Genomic DNA, 27,982 nt, shown 5'->3' with positions numbered 1-27,982 from the left:
ACCAAAGACAAAAATGGTGTATTGCGGATTTTGCAAGTTATTTTCTTCGGTTGAAGTTCGGGATCAACTAATAGTTGGACTTAATGACTGGAAAAAACGCCGGATCTCGGCTTTTGACCCACGAAAATAACGCAGGTCATTCAAGATCGGTTATGAGTTGGTCCATTCGATCTAACAAGAAGGGTTTGGATAAGCTTTTAAAAAAATGGAAACTCAGTCCGAATATTGGAAACAAGTATTGCGAAGAATAGTCGATGTAATATGTTTTCTTTGTGAGTGAGGGCTTGCACTAAGAGGAAAAAACGAAATGTTTGGATCGCCTTTCAACGGCAATTATTTGGGTATGCTAGAATTATTAGCAAAATATGCGTTTCTGGCAAATCACATAGAGAAATTTGCAAATTGTGGACGTGGAAATGTGTCATACCTGTCCTCAACTATTTGTGACGAATTTATTCAATTGTTGGGAGAGTATGTGCTTGACAAAATTCTAAAAGAAGTTAAGAAGCAAAATACTTTGGTATTATAGTAGATTCCACTCCTGATTTGCAACATGTCGATCAGCTGACTTTTATAATAAGATATGTAAATCCAAGTAGTTTTGAAGTACACGAGAGGTTTCTCAAATTTTTGCCTATTAAAAGTCACAAAGGCAGTGCATTATCTCAAGAGATTTTACAATTTATTCAAGATTGCAACCTCGATATAAAAAACTGTCGTTTTCAAAGTTACGACAATGCAGCAAACATGTCAGGGAAATACAGTGGAGTGCAAAGCGAAATAAAAGAAATCAATGATCTGGCCGAACACATACCATGCAGCGCTCATTCTCTAAATCTCATGGGACAAATCGCAGCAAGTATTTGTGTTAAAGCAACTTCATTTTTTGGACTTATTCAAAAAACTATTTAACTTTGTGTCCGGATCTACTTACAGATGGAATTTATTAAAGGAACAAATTCACTTAAATAATTTAAGCGATAGCCTGTTTAGCTCAGTAGAAGTGGCGTTTGTACTCTACAGCGTTTGACCGCACAAAGAAAGGATTTTGGTGGTTCAAATCTAGTCGCCGACTAGAGGAACTTTTTCTAAGCCTTTTTTCGGCTGGTTCCCGAGTTAGTCGATCTCTGGCACGGGCTAGCGGATTTTTCCTCCCGGAAACTCGGGTTTTTCTTCACGTAAACTCAAGAAAATCGACCGTAGAATTCACACTATTTTCAGACATTAAAAATATTGTGTTAAGGTTAGAGACCACGAGATGGCGGCACTAGCTTGCCGCCTTCTTCATTGCGTACCGATGAATCAGTGATAGCCTTGAGCCAGCTATCTCTCTGATTGGCTACCAGTGGAGATTGAACTGCCCACTCAGTCTCCAAATGTTAGATAGGGTAAACGGCCCCGCCTACTCCCTATACGGGAACAACATAGGTGTTAGCTGAATAATCGACCTTTTATTAATAAATCCCTTTCTGATACAAGGTCTGCGCGATTTGACGCAGTTAGATCTTTAAAATCAAATTATATTTCAATCCTTAAATTTTTAAAAATGTTAACAGTAGACATTGAACAAAATTGCGATACAAGTGAAGCAGCAAACATTTTGTTCAACTATGCGAAATAGAAACATGCATACTATGTGTATTTTGGTACAATATTTTGGAAAGAATTGATAAGGTCAATAAAATATTTCAAAAAGATGCAGTCATATTGAAAGAGGTTACAGATCATTTAAGTAGTTTAATAGAATATCTAAAACAAATTCGAAGAAATTTTGATCAATTTGAAACAGAAGGAAAAAAATTTTTAGAGTCCATAAAAAATTTGAATGAGTTTGAACTGTTCGACAACTGAAGAAGCATAAAATGAAATTGAAGTTTTTCACAGACGAATCTCGTTCCACATACCATGATAATTTTTATTATTATTCCCGACACCTCCAAGGAGTCCGAAGACTCATCGCGGGAGGACGCCTACAACTGTCTCAACCACTACACCGAACCTCTACTACGAATCATCTCCATCAACGCCAGCTACCGCTCACCTCCACCACAACTAGTATTTTTGTCTGTAAATTGCGTGTGTTCTGAAGGGCTGATTTGTCTGTATGCGGGATGAAAAACCCGAGTTTCCGGAGGAAAAAACCCTGCTACCTCCGATCCTTTTTGCAAAGGATCGGTTTAAAATTGAAACATATTTAGCTATATGCGACAGTCTAATCACAGAAACGGCGAAACGCTCTGTTGCCTACGAAAAATTTCAAACTTTTCGTTTCGCTTTGAATATTCAGATTTTAATTTACAACAGGCAGCTAAACAACTTGTCGCAAAATATTCAAACGATCTCGAAGAGCTTTTAGAAAATGAAATAATCCAATTTCATCAACATGTTGTGCTTCACATCGAGGAAAAGGGCGAAATTGAAGGCAATATCATAGACACGTTTAAGAAAATTTTGTCAATGTTATCCAAACGTATCGCATTTCGACTATATTTGACATTGGCGTGTGGAGTGTATGAAGGTGAGCGATCTTTTTCTAAGACGGCATCAATAAAAAATCAAAAGCGGGCTGTAATGAGCCAAGAGCGATTAAATGCCTTATCCCTAATTTCCATTGAACACGAGTTTGCCAAAAAAAAAAATAAACTTTGAAGACAATCAATAAATTCGCGAATTCTAAAATTCTCAAAGGAAATTTGTAAAAACGAAAAAATAAAAAATCATTCATTAAACTAAAAAGTTTTATTTATCATCCTTTAATCCTTTAACAGGCAGAAAAATCCAGAAGTTCAAAAAATCCAAAAGTACAAAATTCCATTTATTTGCCACCTAACTTTTTTTATTTATTTTTTTTTTTGGAGGGGGGGGGGACAAATATAATTTGCCTAGGGTCCCAACTATCCTTAATCCGCCACTGGATTTGGTAGCTATTTCCAGACAAGAGTAAGCTTTGGAAAATTAGAGATAGATAACAGTGACAATATCAAGTCAGGTGGTGAAATATCAGAGTGATGATAGAATGAGGGAATGTAATATGACAGATATACATATAAATATAAATGAGCACACTCACCACTGTTAGAATTCTTCTTTGCACTTAGACTTCTGTGAATTTCGCGTTTCTTTAATTTAGTACATTATATAACATTTTCATTCTACGTCCAAAAAAAAAAAAACTTCGTTTCTCATCCAGCAACTAGACAAATCGGCCAGGAGCACACGCAAAATATGTACAAAACAGGCTATAAAATAAGTGGAATTGCTTATGTGTATGATATGCAGCTACACATTATCACTCATGAAACAAGGATTGCATACTTGGTTCCTGTCAAACAGGAACCAAGATAAAAGGTGGTCTTTATTATTGCTTCACGTTTTGTAAAGTTAAACTGATTTAATGGACTCATAGAAAAGGCTGGTCAATGTTGTAGCCGGGTGGGATTCCCCCACTGGTTGAGCCCTCCAATGAGGGATTTTTAAGTATGTATTTAACTGCAAATCAGTGTGCTCACGGGCTGTTTGCCTGTTCCGAGGGACGAAAAACCCGAGTTTCTGGGTGAAAAAAACACTATATCTGACCGGATAACTCACCTTTAGTCGAAAGAGACCAGATAAAGGTTCCTCATGTCATGGACGGAAATCGAATCCACATCTTTCTGACTAAAGGGCTTCGTCTATACCGACTGAGCTGCAGAGGCTCTCAGTGCTGGTCAATTTCAGGCGCTAATGATTTTGTAAGAACTAAATGATCATGAAGCAGATTGGTTATATCCACACTTAGAAGTCGAATACGACCAGCGTCGCATTCTAAATTTTTATTTATTTCTATTTTTTTTTTCGTTTAAAAAAACGAAAAGGATATTTAGAATTATGATACTGAATACTGTTCATTATGTGATACCTCCATATAATCTGACACTACGCTACATGGCCCACTCATTGTCTTACGCCATTTATTCAACTACTCAAGCCACTATGACAAGCCATCTAGTGTAGAAGTGTGATGGCCTCTAATTTTTGTTAGTTAATCGTGTTCTCTAGTCGGTTTGCTCGTATGAAAGATGAAAAACCCGACTTTCTGAAGAGAAAAACCTTCCATTCGCAGTGAGATCAGTTAACTCACCTTCATAACGAAAATCGAATTCGGTGCTTTTCTAGTGGAAAAGCGCATTGTACAGTCATTCTTCCAATTGCGCAAAAGAGGCGCTTCATTATCAACAACATCCTGCTCCTGGAGATCTTTTATTTTTGATTTAACCAACAATACAGAATTACGTGGAATTTCCTGCATTATCGGTATTGGTGTGGCTTTCTAAAGGAACTTAATACAGGAAGTTGCCGATGCCCAATAGAACTGAACTGAAGTCGCTCAGGCACTTCATACCGCAGTACACATACAGAAACTACGCTTTTTTTATGAGGTATTTGCATTATACGTGTTGTATTTATATAATCGTATCAAAATCATAATTTACTACAGAATTCCAATCCGAACTTAGTGAAGCAACAAAATTTAAAAAGACCGACACATATCTAAGTGCCTTCGCAACGCATTTAGGAGAACGACAGACCATACGCCCTTCGAGTGGAAACGACTCCAGTTCGATTCTCGTCATGATAATCGTTATATGGGGTTTTTTCAATTAAGGGTGTTAACTGATCTCATATCGAGAAAGCAGGAGGTTTCATCAGAGGCGAAGCTAGGAGGGGGTGGCCATCCCGGGCGGCACTTTGAACTTTTGCAGTTAATTCTAAAATACAGTCTCGAGAACTCATTTCCAAAGATTGTAATACTACTGCTGTAAGTTTTGCTAGTTGTGAGAGAAGTTTTTCTAAATTAAAAGTGATTAAGAATTACCAACATTACTATGAAATAGACTTCGCCAATGTCATCGACGATTTTCCTAACAGAAAAGCAAGAAAAATAACATTTTAAAATGTTGAAAGTTTTACTTCAAAAATAAACAGTGTTTTAATTTATTTCCTTATACGTCGTTTAGACTTTTTGTAGTATTTTTGGTGTGTATTGAGAGGGACGGCAAAAGCTCTAGCTACACCACTGGGCTTCATTCTGCAGGTAAATCACCAAAGTACACACGTCATTAAAAAAAAAAAAAAATAAAAAATAACATTTGTGATTTTTTTTTCGGAGTCAGTAGACTCCGTATCTCAAAAGGTTTTGGAAGTGAAGCCCTCTGCTAGAAGTGGTACGCCATTTACTGACAAAAAATACTAACAGGCGAAAATGCCATTGTAGGCTGAGGATCCAAAGCTATAACTTTTAAGACCCCACCCCCTTTCTACTGAACAAATTTTAGGTTTAATAGCTTTCATGCTCATCAAAGGGTGCATATTAAATATTATATAATGCAATACATACGTTTTAATTAATTGTAAATTAAATTGTGGATAAGTAGTGGAGATGGAAAGTTGCAGTTTTCTCTACCTTGATGAGTCCCTTGAGGTGTCACATAACAGTAAATAAATTATTTAAAAAAATAACATTTTTGACATTGGTAATAACGTTCTTTATTTTTTTTTGTTTAAAAAAAACAACAAATAAAACGCAATTTTTTACTTCTAAACAGATAAAGAAAATTGAATAAATAATCAAATTATTTAAAATGTTTCTTTCTGTAATTTCGTTGTTGCAAAATCTGACATAATATTTCAAATGACAAGCTTCTAAACTTTATTTGGATATTTCAAAAATAAATGTCAACTGTAGGTAGACTTGTATAAATTAGTCTTAATATATGTTTTCTGGTTTTATGCCCAGTGCAAACTTCTCATTTTTAACGCTAAGCAAAATTTACTTGGGATAAGTAGAAAGATATAAAAACAAAAATTCTTAAATTTTAGTAAATAATGATTCGCTATTTCTTTTATTACTATATTTTAAATGACATGCAGGTTAAGCAATTTAATCTGTAAATTATGTTTCTAACTTATTTCAATTTAAATAAAGATAATTATTTTAATAAATATTGTTCTAATATGTATGTTATTACTAAACTATTCTTAAAGTGTTCACTTTAACTCAACACACACATATTAACATGAAACACCGAAAGCAAGCTGCCTAATTCACTTGAAATTTAAAGCAAGTAGGAAAGAATAAAATGATGGACAGAGAAGCAGATCAAAATTGAAACGCAGTAGTTTCAATTTCGATAATGAACGTTGGGTAGCCTTGTTTCATCTCTAACGCTGAAATCTAGTAGCCAAACCATGCAACTTGCATTAAAAAAAATATTAGCGATCCGTTTTTTCCTCACTCCTTATAAGTACAGTCTTGAATTTGATGCCCCACCATTGGCACATTTTATTATTTGTACAGGTACTCCATGGAGTCAAAAGACTCATCGCGGGAGACCCACACTATCCATTAACAGACACCTACCATACATCTCCTTAAACTTATTCGCTGTTGGGATGCTCACAACCACCTCTGGCAATCCATTCCACCCATTCACACTTTCCAAGTAAAGAATCTAGTCTGCACACCCTTTCTAACCACACTTTTAGGCAACTTCAGTGTGAGTGCTTGATTTCCTCCTACTTCCCATGTACTGAAAAATTTCTTTTGTATCAATCTTATAGAATCCCTTTAGTAGCTTATAAGTTTCTATCATTAAGAAACTTATCATATAAGTTCTTTAATGAACACTTTAAGAAGGAACTTATCATATAAGTTCCTTCTCCTCTGCCTAGCAGCTAAACTCTGCAACCCACCTTCAATCTATCCTCCTAGGGAACATTCCACAGACCTGTCATGAGCTTGGTCACTTATCTCTGAATCTTTTCCACCACCTCCTGGTTCCCTTGAAATGTAGGTGATCAAATCTGTGCACAGTAGTCAACATATAGTGGAATCTTTACTTGTCAACGTATTCTTTAACATCCAAGTAATCCTCCGAGGTATTGTGCCAATTCTTGCAATATGTCATCTGAATTTCAAACCTCTATCCACCATCAATTCCTGTAATCTAGTGCCATCAATATGATACGAAGTATATAATCCTTTCATTCCAAAGTACGTTACCTTACATTTTACAAAATTAAATTGAAAACTATTGTCCTTTGCCTGCACTGCCAATTGATTTAAATCATCCTAACAGACATCTATATCACTTTTATCAACTGTTGCCCTCAGTTTTGCATCATTAGCAAACAACTGACTATTCCCTCCCCAAATCTTGTGCTATATCACTAACACACAAATTAATTATTAGAGGTCCTAGTACAGAGGCCCAGAGCACTCTGCTAGCTGCTCTCATTTGCCTTGATTCCACTCCATCATACACCACCCTCTGATATCCATCTATTGGCCCCTCCCCTATCCATGCCACCAACTGCATGTCTACTCCCATTTGCCCCAACTTATGTAATAATTTTCCATGTGGTATTCTGTCAAACGCCTTCCCAAAGTCCAGCAGTATCATAGTGTAGCCATTTACTTGATCCAGTTCCACTGTCACCTTATTATAAAATGTGAATAAATTACTGAGGCAGGACCTCCTGTTTACAAAGCCATGCTTCCCCCCTACAGAGTATCATATTCCTCTCTACCCATAACTGAATTTTACTTTCCACCACTAAATAGTTTGTAATTTATAGCTTGTAATTTATTGATTCCAAGAATAGGTGCACATTGTAAAAACTACCAAAAGTACATTGCAATAAATTTTTTACAATATTAAAAATTTATAATTTATTAAAATTATTTATAAAAATTTATTAAAAATAAAAGTACATTGCAATAAATATTTTCCAATATGAATAGTATTGGAAAAGTTGGTTAAAATAAAAATTCAGGATTATTAGACTGTCTTTGTCTGTATTTAAAAATAACATTTTATAAACATTTATGTAATTTTTTTTGTTAAGTTATAGTTTTTATTATTTTAATTGCCTTCCTGGTTGATAGAGCAGTATTTGAGGTAGCATTTGATTTCCAACCAGTCAGCTGTGAATGTGACATGTTTCCTACCAGGAGTGCCACAAGTGTGGCTGAAATGTTTGTGAATGTCTTAAGTGGTAAATAAATTTCACTAGCTGGTATGAGTCAACCATCCTACTTAAAGAGGGCCTGAAGTGGCTTGAAAATGTTCCAGGTTAGTGATGAGATTTACTAAAAAAAAAAAAGTAATAAATAATAAATAAAAAGTTCGCCTCCAATTTTTACTGCTTTGGTAAGTCTTCAAAGATTGTTGATTATTACATGCCACCTCCAAGGACTCATCAAGGGAGTGCATTCTATAATCTCCGTCTCCATCACTTAATCCACCAACTATACACAACAGCATCTACTGGCCACTACTGCTATTATTTTTTGTCTGTAAATTATGTGTTCTCATAGCCAATTTGTCTGTATGTATGACGAAAAAACCCAAATTTCTGGGAGAAAAACCCTGCTATTGCCATATGAGATCAGCTAATTTTCAATTTAAAAAAAAAACATATATAAAGATTTCTCGTGTCACAACAACAATTGAACTTAGGCTTTTTCCAATTAGGATAATAAAAATGATGAGACAGATGCAATGAGTGAGATCACATGTTGCAGGGAGCGATACATTGGGTGAATCGGCAGCTGGAGTGTTGGCAAAAATGTTTACTGAGCGTACCAACTAATAAACGGCAAAAGTATGATAAGAAAAATAAGAGTATGATCGTGAGTGTAAACAAAATGAAAGAGCGAGTGTTGTATGGAGATTCTTTAGTGAGAGGTGTGATAGATGAGAGTTTGACAAAATCATACCAACCTGGTGTGAACATTAAGGATGTATGCTAGTTTATTAGAGCACAAAAGCAGAGGGCGAAAGAATTGATTGCAGCAGCAGGAATGAATGATTTGAAAGGAGACAAAATGGCTATGAGAAAGGATTTGAAGGAATTACTTGAGGTAGCAAAAGAGAAGAGTGCGAGAGTTAGAATGGTGAGTCTGTTGCTAGCTCGTGTCGTACATGAAGCAGCTAAAGAATTGTCAGTGCCCTTGACCATTTTGTTTAATTTGAGTCTTGGGTCTGGGTTAGTCCCAAGGGGGTGGAAAGAGGAGAAAACAGTTCCACTGCATAAAAGAGGTTCCAAGACTGCTGTTGTAAATTACTGACCGATCAGCATATCAGGAATCGTTGTCAAGGTCTTGGAGAAAATAGTCAAGAGGAAATACAGGATTGGATAAATGAAAATGGGATACTGTATGGGGGTACAGCATGGTTTGAAGGGGAGATCATGCCTGAGTAACTTGCTCACGTTTTATAACACAGTGACGGCTGAACTGGATAAGGGTAATGGGTTTACAGTGATTTTACTGGACCTTGCTAAGGCCTTTGACAGGATACCACATGAAATTTTAATCAGTCAACTGCAGCATATGGGGATGGATATAGGGTTGGTGAGATGGATAGGATGGGTGGTTGATGGAGAGATATCAGAGAGTGGTTTATTCAGGAGTAGTGTCCAAAAGACGGCCTGTGACTAGTGGTGTGCTGCAGGGTTCTGTTCTTGGACCACTACTGTTCGATTTGTTCATTAACGATATAGGAAAGGATCTGAGAGGAACTGTTCATTTGTTTGCTGATGATGCAAAGTTGGGTAGAACAATAGTGAGTGCACAGGATGTCAAAATTTTGCAGGATGATTTGGATAGTTTGGAGGACTGGGCTAAGGAGAATTGATGTCAATTTAATGTGGCAAAATGTAAGGTTATGCATTTTGGGGTGAAAAGATTAGCAGCAGTATATCACATTGGTGGAACTGTACTCCAGGAGATTGACGAGGCCAGGGATTTGGGAGTGTTGGTGGATGGTTAATTGAGGTTTAGGGGGAGCACATCGCAAAAGTGGCTAAATCAGCTCATCAAATCACTTGGTTGCTTAAAAATACTTTAACAAGCAGAGACAAACAGGTTATTGTTCCTCTGTATCGAGCCTTGATAAGAATCGATCTAGACTACTGTGCCCAGTAGTCTAGATACTAGATAGAAACACTGGTGCCCAGATATGGGCACCAGGGTTTCTTCTGGATGAGGAGGAGGTGGAGAGGATCCAGAGATGAGTGACCAAGATGATAGCAGGTCTATGGAATGAACCTTATGAGAACAGATTGAAGATTTGTGGGTTGCAGAAATTGGTTGATAGGCAGAAAAGGGGTGATACGATTGAGACATTGAAATTACTGAAGGGTTTCTATAAGATTAATTCAGAAGATATTTTTGAGAATAGGACTGGTGGTGGGAGGACTAGGGGCCATACATGGAAGTTGGGCAAGAGTGTTAGAGCTAGGTTTTTTACTTGGAGAGTGGTGAATGAGTGGAATAAGCTGCCAGAGTTAGTTGTGGGTGCCATGATTGTAAATGAGTTCAAGGCGAAGTATGATAGATAATGTGTGAATGTCGAATAGCTGTTCTTGACATGATGTTAGGGCCTCCTCAATGAGTCTATGGACTCCTTGCCCATAATAATAATAACAATAAAAAATAATAATTGTGCTATGGAGACACATGGTTATTATTTAATGATTATCATTTATTATTAAGAGCCACCTGTTATTTAAATATTTTTCAAGTGCAGTTATTTTATTTTAGATAATTAATATGCATTTCTAGTTACATTTTTATTTAAAGGTAAAACATTTAATGTAATGCAGTGTAATATGGTGGAGTGGCCTCTGAAGTGAGTATTTATACTCATGTGATATTATTTCAAAGAAATGTCCCCCCCCCCCTCCCATATTTCTCACCTCTCTTCTGTGCTAGTCTGTTTGGCCGAGTATTACATATACCCCCTCCAGCCAAGAGGATGCAGGTTCGAATCCCACCAAAAGCATGAATGTCTGTAATTGTTCTAATAGCTTATCACATGTACTGCCTGCTGTAACCTGTGTCCTAGCACAGTATGGCCATTGATGTCTTTGCACCATAAAAATCAAATCAAAATCTCTTTTTGTTCATCTTCCAAGTGTGTGCTATGGTCACAAACTGTCCTCCACTTGAGATAGTCCTCCTTTTGTAATATTATAGCATCGTTATAATGGATTTGGTTATAGCATCAGAAGAGTTGATAATAACTAAGATGACATCTCTCTAACCAGTTGGAGAGAGTGACCATATGGTTTTGACTTGAAAAATGAATAGACATGCAGGAGTATCAAAGAGATGGGAATGTATGTGGAATTATAAAGCAGGTGATTATAATAGTCTTAGACGTCAACTTGGTGAAGTTTTGTGGAGGGAGGAATTGGAAGGCCAGGATATCATAAGTGCTTGGGAAATTGTGAAGGAATATTTGTTAGCAGCAATGGTAAGCTGTATTCCATGAAGAAGAGGACACAATTTGGAGTAAAGTGGATGACAAACAATATTAAACAGGAACTGCATGTGAAAAAGAGGCTATGGAAGAGATATAAGGAGACAGGTGAAGAGAAGATGCATGAAGAATATAAGAGACAGCCCAGGAGAGTGACTAGTATGGTAAGGAAGGCAAAACTGGAATATGAGAAAAGATTGGCTCTTAGATCCAAGGAAAATCCTAGGGAATGTTTTAGCTATGTGGCCAGTAGGAGGAGAAATGACTGTGGAAGAATGACATTGTGGGATAAAAATAAGAATGGTGATTGATGCAGAAGACATAGTGGAATTGGTCAATGAACACTTTATTGGAGTATTTCATCCTGGAGGAATCAATTTTAATACTAGAGGGATAGGGCAGGTTCGAGTTTTAGAGGTGCAGGAGGCAAGTGTGTTACACATACTGAGTACTCTGGATGTTAGTAAAGCGGTGGGACTAGATGGTATTTCACCACGAGTTTTGAGAGAATGTGCTAAGGAACTGACAGTGCCTTTGACCTGTCTTTTCAATGAAAGTCTGGCTGCAGGAAAGGTGCCCATGGAATGGAAGGAAGGTATGATAGTGTCAATGCATAAGGACAGTAGCAGACTAGAAGTGTCTAATTATAGGCCAGTTTGTGTGTCATCAGTAGTTAGTAAGATTTTGGAGAAAGTAGTGAGGGACCGTATACAGCATTGGGCAGATGAGGGTAATGTTATCTGTGAGAGTCAACATGGATTTGTGCAGTAGCACCCTGTCAAAGACATTTGACAGGGTGCCACATGATAAGCTGATATTCAAGTTGCAGCACATGGGTCTGGATGTCAGATTGGCTAACTGGATTCGGGATTCGCTGTCTGATAGGTATCAGAGAGTTGTGTATGGTGGAGCAGTATCAACGAGGCAGAAGGTTACAAGTGGTGTTCCATAGGGCTCAGTGCTGGGACCTATATTGTTTATCCTTTATATCAATGACATTGTCTGTGGATTGCAAGGGGATATTCAGTTGTTTGCAGATGATGTGAAGCTGGGAAGGGTTATTAGTAATAGTGCAGATGTGGTAGCCCTGCAAGAGGATTTGAATAAGCTAGACAGATGGGCAAATGAATGGGGGGGTATCAGTTTAATGCAGCAAAATGTAAGGTCTTGAGGTTTGGGACACATCGATGGGACGCTGCATACTCTATGAGAGGAGTTAAACTGGAGGAAGTAGGGGAGACAAGAGATCTGGGGTTGATGATTGACAGAGAACTGAAATTTAGGGGACATATTGCAAAGGTAGTGAAGATAACACAGAGGATTGCTGCAATAATGAGAAAGACACTGACCTGCAGAGATAAAATGGTTATCATTCCGTTGTATAAGACTCTGATCAGACCACACTTAGACTATTGTTCTCAGATCTGGTCCCCAGGATTTGAAGGGGATAAATTAACTCTGGAAAGGGTACAAAGGCAGATAACAAAGATGGTGTCAAGACTGTACAATGTTAGTTATGAGGATCGGCTGAGAGAGTGTGGTGGATAGAAGAAGGAGAGGCGATATGATAGACATTTAAACTGTTGAGAGGTGGTTACAGGGTTGACACTGGGGAGTTCCTTCACTTGGTCGAACAGCGGGAAGGAGTCATGACAAGGGGCCATCCCTGGACGTTATGAAAGGAAACTGTGAGAAAGAGGGTGAGGAGTGGTTTCTTTGCATGGAGGGTGGTTGAACCATGGAATGCATTGCCTGATGGAGTGGTGAGATCGAGAACGGTCAATGCGTTTAAGGAGTATGATAGACTTTGTGTTTCCTAGGAGGGACCTCCCTCGATGACTCTTGATAGACTTGTGTTTCTTAGAAAGGACCTCCCACAATGAGTCTTTTGACTCCATGGAGGCCTGAATAATAATAATAATAATAATTATCCTTGGTAATGTTGTAATATTATCCTCTAATCTTCCCAACAATTTTTTTTTACATTTTTTTAAACTGAAAACAATAAAATTAAGAAGAAATTTGAAATAATGTAAGTTTAATAGTCTGGCTGGTAAATGACAATGCCCTTTTGTTGGAAAAATTTGCCTTCAAATTCTGTCCAAGATGTGAAGAACTTCTGTTAACTCCTTTCATCAGAAGGCAAGTTAGTTGGTCAGTCTCTTTCATACCAAAATACTGGAGACAGCATTTTTTCTTCTGGAAATCTGGAATTTTCATTCTGCAAAACATATAAATCAGCTTGAGAACATATATAACTGACAAACACAACAGACTAGAAATAAAATTAACTGCCTTATCAGGGTATCAGCTAGCATTATGTAAAAAGTTCAATGGCCTGTCTCTAAAATTTCTTAAACTAATCTATAACACTCTTCTTTTAAATTATACATTTTGTATAGAATTATCATTTACCTGCCATAAAAAAATATACTGAAAATGAGAAAGTTATTCCATCTGAAAAAACAAATGATTCAATGGGTAGAGTACTTTCTGGAAAGACTTACAATATGCATTCCATATAGTCAATGTGGCACTTTCCAGAAAGTTAAAAATATGACTATTTAACAGAAAGCTAATAATGGTTTATAAATTGAGAGGAAATGGTCACATTTTAACTTTTAATAATTACTGTTTGCACGTACATAAGATGAAGCAAAAAACATTATTATTATTACGCGATGCCTCTAGGGAGTCCAAAGACTCATCAAGAGAGGACACCTACTCTACACCTACCCTGTCTCCATCACTCAATCTGCCACTATCATCCTCATCTACACCAGTGCCATCTACTGCCCACCACTAGTTTTCACAGGCAATCACAAGCAGCCATGCCTGCGGCAGGATTCGAACCTGCAGCCTTTTGGCTGGAGAGCAGATACGCTAACCACTCGGCCAACCAGGCCGAACATATATTCTACTTCTTATTTTTATGTTATGAAACTGGCAACTCTTATCAGAAGACAGCCTTCCATTACTGATTAGATTATGTAACATTTTTATTTACTTAATACAAGACATTAAAAGTAATAAGTTATGACTGATCATACAATGTACTTTTCTTATTTGTTAGCTACAGCAAGCTCATTGAAGAGCATAAGAGAAAACGATGTAAAGTGTATATAATTAAACCAGAGAAAAGCTGTAAAGGAAGAGGAATATACCTTACTAAAGATATTAGTCACCTTAAAGGAACTGATCACCTTATATGTCAAGAATATATAACAAAGGTAATTATAAAAAAAATTAAAAGGCAATGATATTCAGGGCCGGTTTTATCATTAGGCAACCCTAGGGGCGCCAAAGTTTGCTATATAGTTCTGGGGAAAATTACAACCTTCAAAATAGAATTCTGAATTAGATAACTTCATATATTCTGTGATAGTTATTATGTATTTTTCCCTTGAGGCTTGTCTAGTTTTTTTATAACAATTTCTTAAGAATAAAGCTTAATATATATGTACAGAGGGAACGTTATTTTATCTTACTGTAGTAAATACAGGAGATAAGTTTTTATCACAGGTAGTGAGCCAGAGAGGTTTTTTGCACAGATGATGAGTACTTTGAATGAATTACTCAAAAGGGAGAGAAGAGTGCTAACGAGGAAAAATTTAAAGACCGGTATGACAGATAGTACTTCAGCAAATTTCTCATGATGAGTCTAACAACTATATGGTAGTAATAAAGGTGCCCATAAATTTCAGTTTTTCTTTGTTAGTGGTCCAAGTGCAGTCTGACACACACTATCCTTCTGTTTCTCTGTTGCACTAAATTATTTCCAGTATAATTTATGCCAGCTCCACAATTGAATAGCAAGTTAGAAATGATGGTTTGCAGAATACAAGCTGTGTGTGTAGTATTACACTGATGAAACTGGATTGCAAGAAAATGATGAGGCTCGGAATGATTGGCATGAAGTTCAGATGACATACTAAAATAGTGACAAAATAAATGAAAGGATCATTTGGTTGAACACAGGAACAAGTACAGATAAGGAAATTATTCTCTTAAGAAACTCAGTTTACCCTGAAGTATTGAATAGGACCCAGTGGTGATCAAGATGTAAATGGCCTTTGGAGTGCTCTCTGTGAGGATAAGCTGAAAGTGTGTTGGTCCAAAGTTTGGTTGACAGATGGAAAAGAGTAAGTATGAGAGAAACATAAGTCACTGGAGGTGAATGAGTAAAATGGATTGCCAGAGGCAGTTGAGTGGTGAATGAGTTTAGGAAGAAGTATGATAGGTATTGTGCAAATAACAGTAAATGTAGGCCTGCTACTACTACAGAGATATCCAATAGTAGCAGTAGTAGTAGTAATAATAATACATTGTTTGCCAACCTCCATTTTGAAAACTATACTGTTTGTGTCACAGTGTACAACAGATACACCCGAGTAGCAACAAAACAACTGCTAATAGTATGGTGGTCAATGAATTTGATTCTTAACACAAACTCTTCTTTATTCTTAATGTTTCTGCTTTTGTATCCCCACTTTCCTGTCCCCAACATCTTGTAAAGGTACTTCAGTTAAATATTTAATAAATGAAAATTTTAAATGAAAAGTGCCAATTTAAAGCATGTACGAAATTTTTTTCACAATACATTTATTGAAGTGATAACAATTAGAAGAGTGCATGTCTATCCAACTTTTTAAATATAAAACAAAGGAAAGCAATATAATATTTAAATACATAATTTTACATAAAATACTTTATCGTAAATAGTAGTTCTAATATGTGTAATATAAATTATTGCAGCCATTTCTCATAGATGAATACAAATTTGATCTCAGGATATATGTTCTCATTACTTCATGTGATCCTCTGAGAATTTTCATGTATCAAGAAGGCCTTGCACGTTTTGCAACAGAGAAGTATTTTAGTCCAACTAATTCCAATTTGGTAAGCATATATGGATACAAACTTTTTTTATATCTTCCTTGCTTACTAATACTTTTTAAAATCAAAAGTAACAGAATAATTCTGTTAGTTTTTAAAGGAAAAAATTCTATTCTGTGCTGCACTGTGGTATTTGGGAATCATAGGTGCTGGTGTTAAATGAAACCTGATTGATATTGATGAAATAAAAAAAAAAACAGAGTAGAATTTTTAATGCATTTGAATCATATTGTACTGACTGCACTTGTAGAACATTGCATTTTTGATTCTACCATCACAGACCTCACCTAAAAATGCTAGAAAATTTTCCCCTCACAGATGATTCAAGGTCTAAATATCTCCCATGGAATGTCACATTTATTGTGCTGTTCTCCTCAGTAATACATTCCTCTCCTTTTATCACCAAAGCCCCAACTAGATTTTTTTGCACCTGAGGCAAGAACAGAAAATTTCATTTCCCCTATTTAAAAATGATAAAACTTGCCTTTATTGGTGTCCCCTCTTCTTGTGCACCTGAGGACAGTACCTCACTCATCTTGCTGTTGTTACTGTCCTACCTACCACTCTCTGCATTAAAAGACATTTCCCCACTTCCTTGCTTAAAGCACTTTCATTTAATTCCTAAGAATAGTCCATTGTACTCTTTTTCTATGACCTTCTCTCTCATCCTTTTTTTTTTCTAAAATTTAAAAAATTTTTTAAAAATATTTCTAAAACTATCATATTAACTCTTCCCCTCACTCTTAATTATTATGCCTTACAACTTACTTTCCTCAATTTGTCACCATAGCTAAGATTTCATAGCACTTTCCCCCTTCCATCTCCTCTGCCTTCTGAAACTCAACTGACTATCTGTACTGTGACTGAACCAACTGTGCTCTGATCAGTGCTTCATCATGATACTAATACCACCACACTATCATTGTGGTATTCACCATTTGCCATTCATCACAGTATTCCATACTAATTCATACAGGCCACTCCAAACAAAAAAGTCTGCATAGTTACCGATTCTATATCATACATAATGCATGTTTTATGATCTTAAAAAAAGGGTCAGAATGAAACGGTGCATATTACTTATTTTTTTTCTTTCTTCTAGTGACAAGAAGATATTAAAGCAGGAGTCTTATTGCACAATATTCTAAAAAGATCTTTTTTCTATAAATTTATTTTGGCATGCTTTTACCTTTAATTCTCCTTACATGTTAGGTTCAGTGGTTCAGTGATACAGCCAAGTTACTTGGCATGACAGGTCATTGAAACCTAATTAATGCTCTGATAATGCAGTTAATTTATCCGCATAGCATATTACAGCTCTCAATTGCATGTGTTTTGGCAATTTTTTTTGCAGGATGACAAATCCAAGTTTCTGGGAGGAAAACTCTGCTATCTCTGTATGAGACTTGCTAACTCGCCTTCAACTGAAAATTTCTGATATAAGTTCTTCACATCTTAGACTGGATTTCAACTCAGGGCTTTCTAACCGAAGGGCACTGTCAAAATAATGGGCTACAGAGGTTCTTCTAAAAGGAATAAATAAAGTTTTAAACTTGTGAAATCACTTCCATAAAATTTTGTATGAATGTTATCAGAGGTAATCTCAGTAACCGAGCATAATAGTTATTTGTATTCTTCTTATTTCCAGTTGGAACTGAGTTCTGAAATGTAGCATGTTATGAGATTGTGTCAAAGTAAGGAGGCATAACAATGTTTATTCTTTTTGAGCTCTGAAATAGTAACCTGATTAAAAAAATTAAGAATACAGAATATTATATCATGAAAAGTTGCCCAAAACCTGCTGTAGAAATGCAGCATGGAAAGTAGGCTTTATCAGATTGTCACAAATATGCTGTTTTCATTTTTACATTTGCTTATTCCTATTCTCAAATTTTGATCTTTATTTCCATTCCAGTCTTATTTGTTTTACAAGAGGATATATACTTCCATATAAGACATGTACTATTTAAGTATATTGCATATTTATTTCCACATTGCTTAACTGATTTCACAGTGCAGGTATATCCCCTGAGTCAGTCATATGAATGCTGATATACATAAATACAAATGAAGACACTCACTCCTTTTTTTTTTGAAAAGACAATTTATTTTCATGAAAACTATTAAAATGTCTTTCAAGACTAATAAACATCCACAATGAACAGTATTAAGCCAATTGAATTATATATATATATTACACTGAATTTAAAAGAAAATAAAAATAAAAATATCAAAATTTTTTACTTTATTTTTATTATTATTTTCTTTTAAATTCAGTGGAATATTCTTCTTCTTTGGTGCATCAATCCGAAGATTGGTTAGTTATAGCAGCACATCATAACATCCTGTCTTGTGATCTCCTTTTATCTCTTCATAACTCTTAGCGCTGGTTAGCAATATTATGTTATTTATATATGAAATTCTTGGTCTGCCTCATGGCCTCTTTCCTTCTACAATCCCCTGTATTATTTCTGTAATCAGTTCCTCATGCCTAGTGGTGGCCAATTAGGCTTTTTCTTTTCTTACTGATGTGGTTCGTTAGTGACCACTCTTCATGAACTATATTTAGAACGTTTTCATTACTTTTTCTTTCTGTCCAATTAATTTTCATCATCTTTCTCCAGCATCAAAATTCAAATGCCTCCAACTTCTTGATGTCATTAAATGGATAAGAATCCTATTTTGTTATATAGCCAGTAAGTGAAACTCAAGATCGAGAACTATGATCTAAGAGTTTCAATGCCGAAAAACTATCGGCGAAGGCAATTCGAAGCAAAGGTGGAGCAAGCTCCCTCACTATTCTTGATATTAAAAATTAAAAGATATCAAGAATTAAAAGCCTTTTGGCTTTTAATTCTTGATGTCTTGTTTTGTTAGCGTCCAGGCCTCACAATCATATAATACAATGCTCTATATGTATGTTTTTTTTCGCTAGCCTTTTTATGAGCTGAGTGCTAAGTCCTTTACTTTTACTTTTAAGTCCTTTACTTTACTTTTACCTTTACAAGAATGCTTTTTTGGCCAAGATTATTCGTGCTTTAATATCTGATTGGTTTCTTCCATCTTCTGTGATAAGACTTCCAGGATATTTAAAAGAGGATACCTGTTGTATTAGGTTATTATTTATTTCCAGGTTTATTTTCATTGGATTTGCTTTACTTGTAATTAATAGTTTTGTTTTCTTATAATTAATTTTTAGGCTGTACTGTGTGAAAATTTCTTCCATCTTTGTTAGGGTGGATTTTCAATTTATATTCTTTATCAGCTATAACTGCTATATCATATAACATTATTGTTTTTAGGAGATGAAACATTTGGTTCCATTCAATATAATCAAAGGCTTTCTCCAAGTCAAGAAAGACTATCAGAGTATTTAATTCTTCTCAAATCTTCTTTCAATAACTGTTCTTAGAGCTAGGATTGCTCCTCTTTTTCTCTACTGTTTTCTGAATCAAAATTGGTCATTGCCAATATACTCTTCAGCCTTCTTTATTAGTCTTTTTTGTATAATTTTTAGTAGTATTTTCAAAGCATGTGATATTAAGCTTATTGTTCGATGATTTTGACACTTGTTTGCATTATTTACTTTATTTGTTTGTTTGCATTATTTAGGAATGGTATGATAGAGCATTGTGTAAAGTCTTTGGGAATGATCCCCGTTTCATATACAGGAATACCTCGATTATCGCGATTCTCGATTTATCGCGGGTAATTTGATACCAAAATTCCAATTACTGCACTCCAAATTCGAATTATCGCGGCCGCGAGATGTAGCCCACTACATATGCAACCAGTTCAAGTCACCACTCTCCAGGTATCGCTCTCTTGTAGTGCTTCATTTTTATCCGCCGCCGCCTGCTCACCACTCACCAGTAACTGTCTGCCTTTGCCTGAAGTACATGTGGATATTTATTTTTCTTCTTATCTACCCCTACAATGAATGCTAAAAGAAACAAGGATGATATCAAGTCTACAGCTATCAAGAAGAAACGTAGAGTGATCAGCTTAGAAGATAAGTTGCATATATGATAAATACAGGCATAACCAAAGCCAAAATTGCAAGAGAGTTTGGTCTAAATGAATCAACTGTTCGCCATATTTTAGACCACACTGCAAACTATAAGCAACTAGGACAAAGTGCATCGACCTCGTCTGCGTCCCAAACCACGAGAAACAGAAGTCATCTTATGATTGAAATGGAAACGTTATTGTCAGTGTGGATAGAAGATTGTAACCAAAAGAGAATTCCTCTTGGTCAAATGATTATAAAAACAAAAGCACTGAATTTGTTTGAAACTTTAAAAAGAAAACAATTAGAAAGCAAAAATGATTCGACATCAGTAGTGGAAGAAACTTTATCTGCAAGTTCAGGGTGGTTGGATCGGTTCAAAAAGCGATCGAGCATTCATAGTGTTCCTGTACAAGGTGAAATTGCAAGTACTGATGAAAAAGCAGCAGCTAGTTTTCCTGGTAAATTGCAACAGATCATTGAAGAAGGAAATTATACCGATGTTCAGATATTTAATGTTGATGAAACAGGCTTATTATGGAAAAAAATGCCCACTAAAATATTTTTAGTGAAAAATGAAAAATCACAGCCTGTCTACAAGGTTTCGAAGGAGCGTGTAACACTTTTACTATGTGGCAATGCTTCTGGATATTACAAGATGAAGCCTCGCTTCATTTATCGTTCACAAAATCCTCACTTGCTTAGAAGTTTAGATAAAAATTTTCTCCCTGTTCATTGGAGATTCAATAGAAAAGCTTGGATGACAAAAACTATTTTTGAGGATTGGTTTAAAAACTGTTTTTGTCCTGAAGCTGAAAGGTACTGCAAGTCATTAAATCTTGATTTTAAAATCTTGTTGATATTAGATAATGCACCTAGTCATCCAACAGCACTGAATGATTTGTGTGAAAATGTAAAAGTTATTTATTTGCCACCTAATACCACTTCCATCATCCAGCCAATGGACCAAGGTGTAATCGCATCCTTTAAGGCATATTACCTACGAAGAACTTTTTCACAAGCAATAGAAAAGACTACATTAGATGAAGCTATGACTTGGGAATTCTGGATGGCATTCAACATCAAAAATTGCATTGAGAATGTCAAGGAAGCATGGAGTGAAGTAACGTTTAGCAACCTGAGAGCGACGTGGCAAAGGATTATTCCTCATTGTGCAAATGATTTTAAAGGATTTGAAAATGAAGTAACCTGTATTATCAATGACATAACCAAGCTTGGCTTCGATCTAGGACTAACAAAAATTGAAAAAGGTGATGTTCAGAACCTGCTTCAGTCACATGATAAGGAGCTGGATGATGAAGACCTAATTAACCTCGAGAGAGAACGTGCTTACGATGCTCAAATCGATGACAATGATGAACAAATTGACGTGCCACCGAAGGAATTTATCCTCAAAGAAATGAACGAAATGTGTAGAATTGCTGAAAATTTTAAAGAAAAAATCTTGAACTCCGATCCTAATCTTGAGCAATCAATGAAAGTTCATAAGGAAATTGAAAATTCCATCCGTTGCTACCGAGTTTTATACGAAGAAAAAAGAAAGAAATTCCACCAGACAACTCTACATCAATTTTTATCCAAGAAAGAATAATTGTATGTAGTGTATGTACTCCTTATATATAAATAAAGATTAAAGAATAATTTTTTCTAAATGAACCTTCATTTTTTACTTAACACGTTTAACACATTTCTTTTTTACTTCATATATAAAATTTAATTAACAGATTTGAAAAATCCTTGACAATGATCAACCATTTTACACGCATTATTTATCCTGATTATCGCGGATTCGATTATTGCGATATTTTTTGTGGCAACAATAACTGCGATAATCGAGATATTCCTGTATATACTTTATGATCTTGAAAAGGTATGACTTAGTTATGTTTCCTGAATATTTTATTAATTCTGAGGGGATGTTATCAATGCCTGGTGCCTTGTTGGCCAACAATTCATTTAGTGCCCATTCAAATTCATCTTTTAATATAGTTGGACCAATTTCTTCTACATCAAGTCTTGTTTCATCTTCTGTAGCCTTGGCATCTAGATCTTTTCCACTATATACAGGGTGTTCGGGATAAATTTGACAGTTTCGTAAGGAAAAAGAAAATCTTCTTTGTATCTATTAAATTTAATGAATTGACAAAAAAACATTACAGGCAGAGTTAATTACAATACTATCAACAAGATTTACTCAAAATAACCACCATTAGCATCGATCACAGTTTCAATTCTGCTTCGGAACCTCGAACAAGCTGATGCTACAGTCTCCCTGGGAAGGGCCGCAAAAACTGTTTTAATTTTATCCATTAACTGGGCTTTTGTATTACTGGAAGTGCGATTGGTGTCTTTTTCAACTGCGCCCCATACAAAATAATCCATGGGGTTAAGGTCTGGGGAGTTTGGAGGCCAAACATTTGGACTGGTGAAGTCGTAGAAATTTTCAGACAACCATTTTTGACTTTTCCCAGAGGTGTGGCAAGGGGCCGAATCCTGCTGCCATACATACGGCCTACCATTGGCTACCCTTGTTATCCAGGGCTTGACTACAGTTAGCAACTCCACGAACAAAGCCCGAATTCCAATGCCAGGGTTCTTCAACACCTGTTCCTGCAGATTTGCGAGGAATTCTGCTGTACGAACGCAATCAGATCGTCTGCTAGGGATCTTTCTTCTTGCTACATCCTCGTAGTCACCATTGCAAGTCTCTAGTTCATGCCTGATTGTTTTTACTGTATTCAGGGAGCATTGGGCAGCAGTCGTAATATCCTTATTTTGATGGCGGGCACGAATCATCATGATACAAGTTATTCTCTTCCATGATTCAGGTGGGTTCCAGCTATCCATCTTTTCTGACATCTTGTATATGAATGAAGAAGGGTCCAAACTTTTAAATGAAGAGAAGTGTGTGTTAATACATGTAACTTACGGAAAAATATAATTAATTATAAATATGTCAAATTTATCCCGAACACCCTGTACATCTTCTAAGTACTCCTTCCATCTTTCCAAAATTTCTTCCTTATCTATAAGTTCTCCTGTTTTTTTTTTTTTATAATTGTACTTCTTGTCTTGTTTTGCTGGCTTATTTCTTTTATAATGTTATAAGCTTTATTGATTCTCCCAGTCTCTGTTAGATCTTCTATTTACATTCGTCTGTATACCATTGTTCTTTTGCTTCTTTACACTTTTTATTTATCATATGTTTATATTTGTCTTTGCGTTCTTCATTTAGAAAGGTTTTGTATCTTCTTCTTTCATCTATTAGATCTAGAATGTCCTGGGCGATCCATGGATTTTTTATTTGCCCGTTCCTTAATCTTAATCATTGGCAGCCTTGATGATTGTATCCTTTAAGTGAGTAAATTTTTCCTCTATGTTTTTCTTTTCCCTCTCTCTAGTTTTAATGCTTTCATCAGTTTGCTGTTTATAGTTTCTATGGTTATCCTCTGTTTTCAGGTTATTTATGTTCCATTTGGGCCTTTTCCTTGGTTGCAAGTTTTTTAAATTTCAGATTGCATTTCAATAAAACCAAATTGTGGTCACTGTCAACATCAACTGCAGGGTAACTTTAGCATGATTTTACTTGATTTTTAAATCTATTTCTTGTCATAATATAATCTACTTGGTACCTTCCTATATCCCCCTGACATTTTCTAAGTATACCTTTTTTTTGATACCTCATATCAACTATCAGTTATGATCAGATTGAATTGGTGGCAGAACTGCAAAAGTCTATCTCCTCTTTCATTTTGGCATCCAAGTCTATACTTTCCCACCTCTCTACCACCTTTGCCTTCACCAATGATTCCATTCCAATCACCCACAACAATAAGATTATCTTCCTTTTTGGTGAGTTTGATTAGATTCTCAATATCTATATATACTCTCTCAACTTCATCATCACTGCTGTCACTAGTAGGCATGTAATCTTTTATTATAATTTGTTGGTTTTGCTTCTAGTTTTACCATTATCAATCTGCTACTACATTTTATTGAGTTGATTACTCTTCTTCCCCATTCCTTATTGAGAACTGCCATGACTCCATTTTTTGCCGTCTCGTCACCTGAATAAATGATTCTGTAATCACCACTCCAAAAGTCTCCAGTTCGATTCCATCTCATTTCACTAATTCCCAATATGGCTATTTTTAATCTATCCATTTCTCTCTTCAAATTTTTCAATTTGTAGGAGGGTTCTCACATTCCATGTCCCAATGTATGTACACTCGCTGGTTTACGACCTGAGAAGCCTTGCTTCTTCCCCTACTGTGCACAAGTATTGCGCCATTGTGTACTTGATTATCTCTTAGAATGTCCATCCATACTGCTATCTTACTAGGGGAAAAATAGAACAAGGTGGTATCCTGTTGCCTTCCTTGTCCAGCAATAGCCTTCTAAAAAGACTCTGTGTGCTAGCTGTTTCTCATTCTTCATGAGTGTCTGCCTACCACAGTATCCTTTACACCATTGTCACTTATGATCTTCTGCTGATCAGGATGAAAGTTGTTGCTGCCTCAATTTTCAACAGGCTGTAACTTATTGATTGGGGTTACATCTTGCCATATCGCATCCCTGTCAGTGGAAATGTGTGGCTTTTTATAGAGATAGCCATGCTCCTGTCTATCTGACCACTTCCTGTTGGTAGATGCTGTCCCATTGTCCACAACTGCTTATTCACAGGTTTTTCTCTGTATCTAGAGGCCATTCTTCTATCCGCAACCTGAGGATGCACTTGGCAGCATGGGACCCATGCCTTAAGTCAGTGGGATACATGTAATTCAATTGGCTTAATACTGTTCCCTGTGGATGAACAGTGCCCGGAATTTCTCAAACTCACTCTCCAAGTCCCTGGAATTTCTCAAACTGCTCGAATCAGAGAAATTCCAGGGCACATTAAAGGTGTATACCATGTCATGCTATAAGGAGCTCAGCAAAGTAATGTAGTGTGCAAATAGGCTGCTCTTAGACAAATTCAGTGAATAAAAGTATAAAGACTCAACTTTCATAAACTGATGACCAAAAGTCGTACTTTAGTTTTCTTTTGATATAGTAATTTTTTTTTTTTGTCATTCCACAAAGCAGCTCACAGCCACTTAATTTATGCTCTCAAGAATACAGTTATATCCTATTGAAATCATATTTCTAGAGTCTGTTAAATGTATCTAATATTAAAAGGTCCTCCTAGGATCTTTTAAAGGGAAAGCAAGTGGTCTAGAGGGCGCCATTTTAGCGGATTTTCTTCTGCTAATTTTTATGGTTTTGAAAAAAAGGAAAAGAACTGTTTATAGAAAAGAAGAGACACCAAATTTAAGAACTATAACGAAAGAAGAACAGAATTTTATGTGTGGAGTTACTTAGAATAGATCAGATTTTTGTAAGATATAGGTATGCATCTTTTGTTCAAATGACAGTACATTCTGGTCCCAAAAAAAAGATTGTAATAACCACTTCTTCCACTTTAAATTATGTCTAAACTTTGAAAACTCAGTACTTCATTTTTTTTTCTCCTAATATCATGAAGCAGATTACAACTGTACAAGAAGACATTCCTCCAGCACAGAAGTAGGTAAATCTTTGTCTTTTCCATGGCTTATTAAGTAATCCAAAGTGGTTCAATGCAGACTACTTCCAAAAAAGTCATAGCACAGCTACCAATTCTATATCATATAAAATGCAGGCTTTAGGATCTTGAAAAAATCAGAATGAAACAGTGCACATTCCTTGAATAATTTTTTCTTTTCTAGACAGCCAGAAGATATTAGAGCAGGTGTCTTATGCACTGATCAAGTGATTTACAAGTTTAACCCTGCAATGCTCTCCGGGGTGACGGGTTGCCCCAGGTGATTTCATTTTCTTCTACACATTAGTCACGGATGTGCACAGCGCTTCCCCCACCCAGCTATACTCTAACTGACAATCATTCTCCACATCAGTGAATGAGTGAGTGTAGTTCATAAAGTATGTGTCGTTCTGTAAGACCGTTGGGGTGATAGCATACCCCAGTGAGCATGAGTGTTAAATTTGTGTCAGGCACCACAGCTATTTCTATCAATGCACCATGACAAGAAAGTTGATGAGGTCTCTAAGCAACCAGAAGTTATACTTTTTTATAACAACACAAAAGGTGGTGTTGACAGTTTCGACCAGATGGCTCACAACTACACAAAAAGCCACAAAACCAGAAGATGGCCTCTGTGCTATTTTTATGGGATGCTGGTTCAAGCAGGATTCAATTCGCAGATAATTCTCCAGTTAGCAACTAAGAAAAAGATGATTAGGTACCAATACTTGAAGAATTTGGGCTTGAATCATGCGACACCACACATGAAAAGGAGACTGGCTCAGCCACTGTCTAGAGAACTTACGAATATTATAAAGAAAGTTCTGAACATCCAAAGTGATGAAGACACCAATGCTAGTCCTGCTGAGGCTGAGCGACCTCCAGAAGGCTAGGCTACTTGTCTATATACAAGTAGCCTAGTCACGAAGATACTTCACACACACACACCTTGTTTGCTTACATTTGGATAAAAGGAGTATAATTTCTTAGCAAGTTTAATTGAATTTGATACTAAGTGAAAAAATTTTCCATCTTCAGTTAAAAGCAACAACAATATCGATTCATCACAGCCATTATATTATCTACTTTAATTTTTTTAATACCTTGCTGAATGACAGCATCCCACTAAATTCACTTCTAATGATATAATGAATTGAACATTTCTAATAAAATAAGTAACTGAATGCTGATTTTTATTAGAAGTTTTAAACTGGTGATGTAAACAATGCAAGGCAAAAACCTAACATATTGGTAAATATTAGGCATTAAGACACCAAAGTTCATGTAATGCTAGTTCTTTAATGGTGCAGGTGCTGAAAAAGAAAATTAACATAAATAGTAAAGCTAACCTCATATTTCAGAAATGTAATAACTGCTTGTTCCTCCTGCTTTTTTCAATCTATCAAAAGGAAAAAGCTTTAGACATCTTAGTTACTCTACCTCAACATATTTCAAGGCTTTATGTCTTTTCATTAGGTGCTGGTCAGCAATTTATATCCTTATTTTAGTGAACTTCTTTTCAATTTCTCTCATATATTACCTAAAGAAACTTTAGTTTCTTAATGACAACATTATGTTATTTATTCTGCCATTATAGTATTTTTAAATGAATAATTCAAATTAACAGAACTATTTCATATATCTTAACACCAAAATAGTTATTAGTCAAATGGGAAGTCTGTATAATGGAAGAACCAAGTAGCTCTTTCTAAAACTTAAGACAACCTCGGGGAAGTTCCATTCTGAAAGATTTGTTAATTACTATTATATCTTGCATTCATTGTCTTTTTACTTTTTTTTTTTTTTAATATTATTTTTGGCAACTATATATCGAAAATTGAGCTATCTTAATAATATATTCATAATATGTGGTATTACATTTCTAGGAAAACCAATTCATGCATCTTACAAATTATGCCATTAACAAGAAAAGCAGAAATTTTGAAGAAGATAGCAAAAGGTAATGTTTTGTCTTCAACATGACAATGGTATGCAGAAAATTCACCAAAAACAATTTATTAAAAGCCAAACTTATCAAATTACAATTTATCAAAACACAATTTATCCCCCCATATGTACAAAAAATAATAAATAAAATGAAATAATCAAGAAAAAGTTAACTGAAAAGCAATTCACTGAAAAGCAGTTCTCAAAAAATAAATAAAAAATAAATTACAATTTGTC

General features: G+C 35.7%; 2 protein-coding genes across 4 annotated transcripts in view; one reads left to right on the top strand and one right to left on the bottom strand.

The window, feature by feature from the left end:
* Positions 1-307: 307 nt before the first annotated feature.
* On the top strand, positions 308-27,762 carry LOC150107613 (tubulin polyglutamylase TTLL13-like). Its single transcript, XM_090392138.1, has 4 exons — positions 308-471; positions 14,383-14,539; positions 16,065-16,208; positions 27,685-27,762. Exons 1-4 carry the CDS (start codon positions 308-310, stop codon positions 27,760-27,762), a joined length of 543 nt encoding a protein of 180 aa, XP_090248264.1.
* The window catches only part of LOC150107612 (cytosolic iron-sulfur assembly component 2A-like), a 136,318-nt gene continuing 119,109 nt past the window's right edge, over positions 10,774-27,982 (bottom strand). For all 3 annotated transcript variants that reach the window (XR_016548249.1, XR_016548252.1, XR_016548251.1), the window contains one exon: positions 10,774-13,530. The gene's annotated coding sequence lies outside the window, so the exon portion shown is untranslated. The remainder of the gene's footprint in view (positions 13,531-27,982) is intronic.

This window comes from Typopeltis vanoorti, chromosome 4 (assembly GCF_054136105.1).
Source record: "Typopeltis vanoorti isolate ZY-2024b chromosome 4, IOZ_Tvanoo_1.0, whole genome shotgun sequence".
NCBI classification, from domain to species: Eukaryota; Metazoa; Arthropoda; class Arachnida; order Uropygi; family Thelyphonidae; genus Typopeltis; species Typopeltis vanoorti.
The sequence above is the reverse complement of the archived record's forward strand: the minus strand, read 5'-3'. Positions and strand labels throughout refer to the sequence as shown.